General features: G+C 39.0%; 1 protein-coding gene across 1 annotated transcript; it reads left to right on the top strand.

Annotated features, from left to right (window-relative positions):
* The first annotated feature begins 1,062 nt into the window (after positions 1-1,062).
* On the top strand, positions 1,063-3,226 carry LOC106083891 (uncharacterized). Its single transcript, XM_013247185.2, has 2 exons — positions 1,063-1,734; positions 1,796-3,226. Exons 1-2 carry the CDS (start codon positions 1,616-1,618, stop codon positions 3,072-3,074), a joined length of 1,398 nt encoding a protein of 465 aa, XP_013102639.1. The 5' UTR covers positions 1,063-1,615; the 3' UTR covers positions 3,075-3,226.
* The last annotated feature ends 1,405 nt before the right edge of the window (positions 3,227-4,631 follow it).

Raw genomic sequence — 4,631 nt, 5'->3', positions numbered from 1 at the left:
TACTGCGTATGCTGATTGCCAGCATACGCTGGGAAACTTTCCCAGCACTCTAAGAGATATACTTCAGGAAGCTCAACGTGCAATAGCAAAGTGGGCTACCGAAAGTAGTCTGGGTATAAATCCGTGCAAAACAGAAGTAGTTCTTTTCAGCAGGAGATACAAGTTGCCTACAGTGGTACCTGTCTCCTTGGGTGGAGAGAATGTTCCATTTACAGAAAGCGCAAAATATCTGGGTGTTTTGCTGGACAGGAAACTGAACTTCAAATTCAACATTTTGGAAAGGGCAAGAAAGGCCATTCTTGCCCCATACACCTGCAAGAGAGCCATTGGCAAAAGTTGGGGGTTTAGACCGCGTGTCATGCATTGGGTATATGCTGCAGTTGCCAGACCTATTATGCTATATGGTGCTGTGGTCTGGTGGACGGCGCTTCAAAAATCCACCAACTGCTTAATACTTAACCGGATCTAAAGGACGGCTTGTTTGTGCATCACAGCCTCACTGAGGACGACACCATCTGATGCACTGAATTTAATGCTACAATTTACGTCTCTGGACCACTGCCGTGTGGATGAGGGAGCTTTGTCTTTGGTCATGTGGCGGCCACGGACACTGTGTTATACTTGATACAATATCCGATGTCCCAGGCAGTGTGGATTACAGCCTACCTCAGATGCTTTTGATAACAAATACTGTACCACTATTCCTGATGGAACCGATTGGAACTAAAATATCCCTGGTAACTTCTATACGGATGGTTCCAAACTAAAAGGCCAGGTAGGCTTTGGGGTGTTCTCTAAAGATCTAGAACAGGTCATATCGACCACTGCAGTGTGTATCAAACAGAGATCCTTGCAATTAAGGAAGTGGTGGAATGCCTAAGATATAATGTCATTACGACGATTGGCATAAATAAATAAAACAAAACGTCAGCGAAACGTTGGCTGAAAATAGGCGGAAAAGTAGTACTCTGTTTATAGAGAGGAAAATAGCAAAGAAAAAATCAAAGTGGCAACACTAAACCATTGCCGTCATTTTTTGTGTTTTATTGGTTTCAATGGTTCGTTTTCCTTATTTATTTGCGAAAAAAAGTAAATTAAATAGAAAGAACAAAAAGTATTTTGGTATAGAAACAAAAACATTTACCTGCTGCCAAATTCCGCTTGCGTAAACAATTGAAAATTTCCGCGACTCTTCCGAAAGCATAATAGAATGCCAACCCTAAAACAATTAAATAAGCTCTTATGTGTAACTCTATGGTATTTAATATAAACTCATGGCTTCATGGCTAGCAACATGAAAATACAGTAATATGTAACTGTAACAACACTAAACGAATAACGAATGCAGTAACAAAGAGGACTCCACGCCGATCCGTCACCAACGAAATCCCCATGTGAAGCAAAAAAAAAAATATTTTAAATAGTATTTCATGTTTTTTGATAAAGGTGTTTCACTCGAAATGCTTCCAATAATTGTATGGCTAATGATAATAATATGACCCCATAAATACACATAAATCTGGCAACATTCGCTTTGTTCCGCATTGCAAAAAAGCTTTTGGGTATTTTTTAATTTTCTTAAATTCACCAAAAGTTGGTCATTGTATTCACAGCAATGTCATCATCCAGTGCTTGTTGCTCCATATGTGCCGAATCCTACGGCTCCGATACTATTTGCAGCACCATATGTGGTCACATATTTCACGAAAAGTGTCTGGCATTATGGCTTCAAAGGTAATGAAATTTTGTTTTGTTGTTTTGTCTTTTTTATTTCATAATCCTCTTCACATTACAGATCGAACACCTGTCCACTTTGTACGCGTACTGACCCACGACCTCACCGTATTTACTTAGACTTTCCGGTAATTGAGGAAACATCGAAAGTAATAGATAATTCCAAAGCAGGGGAAAATTCGAATGCAAATCAAGATGGTCATGTTGTTGTCCTTAAAAATGCCCATCATTTGACATTACCCCCTCACAATCTGTTGTCAGCTGTCAAACTTTTGATTTTGGTCATGAAGGTGCCCATTAGTGAACGTAATATTGGTGAAATTTTGGAAATTGACAATGCTATACATGTTAACTTCAAGAGCGCTCATCACCAGGCATTGTTTCTTAAAAATAAATACAAACTAAAAAACAATCCTGAAACTTCGGTGGTACGCATTCATGAGCTGTTGGATGCAGAGACGGAGGAACTGTTGCATTACAGCTTTAAGCTAAAAAGCAAGGGCTATAACTTTGTTTTTGTACAGGACGGTAAGGTCTTTGCAAAGAAAGCTAAAAATTCTGAGGAAATGGAAATATTATCGAAGGACCATGTCAATACGTTATGTTATGGAGATACAAGCATAAGCACATCCCGGGAACCATCAAGGTCGGCACGAACAAAGGCAAATAGAAGGCCCCCAAAACACAGTGTAACGGATCAAAGGCCCCAAAATACAGTAACTAATGGAAATATGCCACAGAGGCAGACAAAACGTGAAGTCGGCAACAATAACAGGCCAAACGTATCAACGAATAGAAGCAACACAACAACATCACTGCAATCAACTCAGACAGTTGCCCAACACAATCCTGCGCCAAAGCGAGTTGTAACTACATCATCTTATGGAAACTCAGCTAGCAATGTTTCTGGCCAAGGGACTTCATTGCAAAGAACAATTGGTGTACGCAGCACGTTGATTTTGCCTGAGCAGAGGCGTCCAATAGTGACTGCAAGTAGTAGTCACATCAATTCTAACCCTTATATTGCCTCTTCATCGAATAGAACACAACCAACAACCTCTACATCCTTTGGAACACAACCAACAACTACATCTACAACCTATAGAACACAACCAACAACTACATCTACAACCTATAGAACACAACCAACAACTACATCTACAACCTATAGAACACAACCAACAACTACATCTACAACCTATGGAACACAACCAACAACTACATATACACCCACTAGAATACAAACTTCACCTACAACATACAGACTCGTAACTCCACCTTCATACTATAGCACACAACCGGCTCGTGATAGGGAGAACGATGGTTGTACAATTTTGTAAATTTTAGTTATCGTTGTCATTTTAAGAACGTTTGTATAATAATATTAAAAATAATAATACCATTAAGACATCAATAAATGTATGAAGAAACGAAAAAAAAAACAACAAAAAAAAGCGAAAAAAAATATTAAAAACGGAAAAATGAAAAAATAAAAATATATTAAGAACTAAAAAATTCTTTACGTTTCTGTAGTGTAAGCTTCGTCAGAGGCAGCAGATGATATTGTTATTGTTCTTGTAGCAGTGTATTGTACACTGAGGCGGCAGCCCTTGCCGATGGAGGAATCTATCGGGTCAATTCGGTACGTACAATCGGCTGCCATGGGATTGTGGCAGATGATCTCTAAGCACTGCAATCACTAAGAAGCTGTTAACCGATAAATGCAGTTTAAGACTGCTTTGTTTGATCTGAAGGCTCTCTTTTGTAGTGCGGAACCTCTCGCTCTAGATCATGAAGATCCAATCTGATATTACTGCGCGAAGGTTATTAATTTGGATGCAAATTGCAAATTTGTCCATTAACATTTCATTAAGGAACAGGGGCAATCTCACCACATAACACGAGTGCTGTCCGATTCAAGTTTATGCTCATTGATAAAGGGCTCCTTTTTAACAGCCGAGTTCGCACGGCGTACATCACAAATATCGCCTGCATTAGGAGGGGATAACCCAAGATACATATATTATATGGCGAAACAATTAAATAAATGTGGTCTCATTTGTACAACAACCACAAATCATATGGTGCAATTCGCCATGTTGTCATCAAGCTGATCAACGTTTTGCCAACACACACAAAGAAATTTGTGTGCATGTGTGTCCATGAACAGAGAATATGCGAGAAAGAAGATAACAAAAAGAGAATGCAAACAAAAATCTGCCATCTTAATACCGTCAAACATGGCCGGCTGTTAACAATTGTTCGCGTGAGACCGCCTTTTTAAATCCGCCTTGCCAATGGCCATAACGTTCCCATGGCGATCGGTCCTATGGTCCGGAACAGGCTTACTGACTTTTGGAGCCTGACGAGGATCACCCTACTTGTAAATGTGGCTACAACAACAACAACACAGCATAAAACTAATATACAAATATCTGGATGATTTAGTTTAGTCCTTACGTGATCTGCATCTATTTACGTGATCTGCATCTATTTGAATGACGATAAGTTTCAAAGTTTACATTGGCCATTAAAACCAGTGTGAAGGGCTCAATCTTCTGTTTTACCTTTATAAAATCAGCTGACGAGAGCCTAGTATCCGGTTTTAATCAGCAGTGTAAACGGGGTTTTTTTTATATTGGGTTGCCGAAAAAGTAACGGTACAATAACGAGTTGTAATTTAACATTACGAGTTGTAAACAATCCATCAGGATTAAGCCTAGTACCGACTTTTTCATACGAATAACTGTAAAAACGCACTATAAAAAAAATGGTGACGAAGATAATGCGAACACATTCCGTATAAGTGGTACTGAGTCCTATAAACAAAATAGTAGCGACATGTCGCTGCATCAAAATAAATTTCGCACAATTTTAATTGCAAATGTAATCAAATG

This window comes from Stomoxys calcitrans, chromosome 4 (genome assembly GCF_963082655.1).
Source record: "Stomoxys calcitrans chromosome 4, idStoCalc2.1, whole genome shotgun sequence".
Lineage (NCBI taxonomy): Eukaryota > Metazoa > Arthropoda > Insecta > Diptera > Muscidae > Stomoxys > Stomoxys calcitrans.
Note: the sequence above shows the minus strand (reverse complement) of the source record. Positions and strands in the feature narration are given on the sequence as shown.

Bases quoted from the DNA above. Each gene is read 5' to 3' on its own strand.
- LOC106083891 (XM_013247185.2), top strand. From the start codon at position 1,616: ATGTCATCATCCAGTGCTTGTTGCTCCATATGTGCCGAATCCTACGGC. The intron at 1,735-1,795 runs GTAATGAAATTT...TTCACATTACAG, and splicing joins CTGGCATTATGGCTTCAAAG to ATCGAACACCTGTCCACTTT.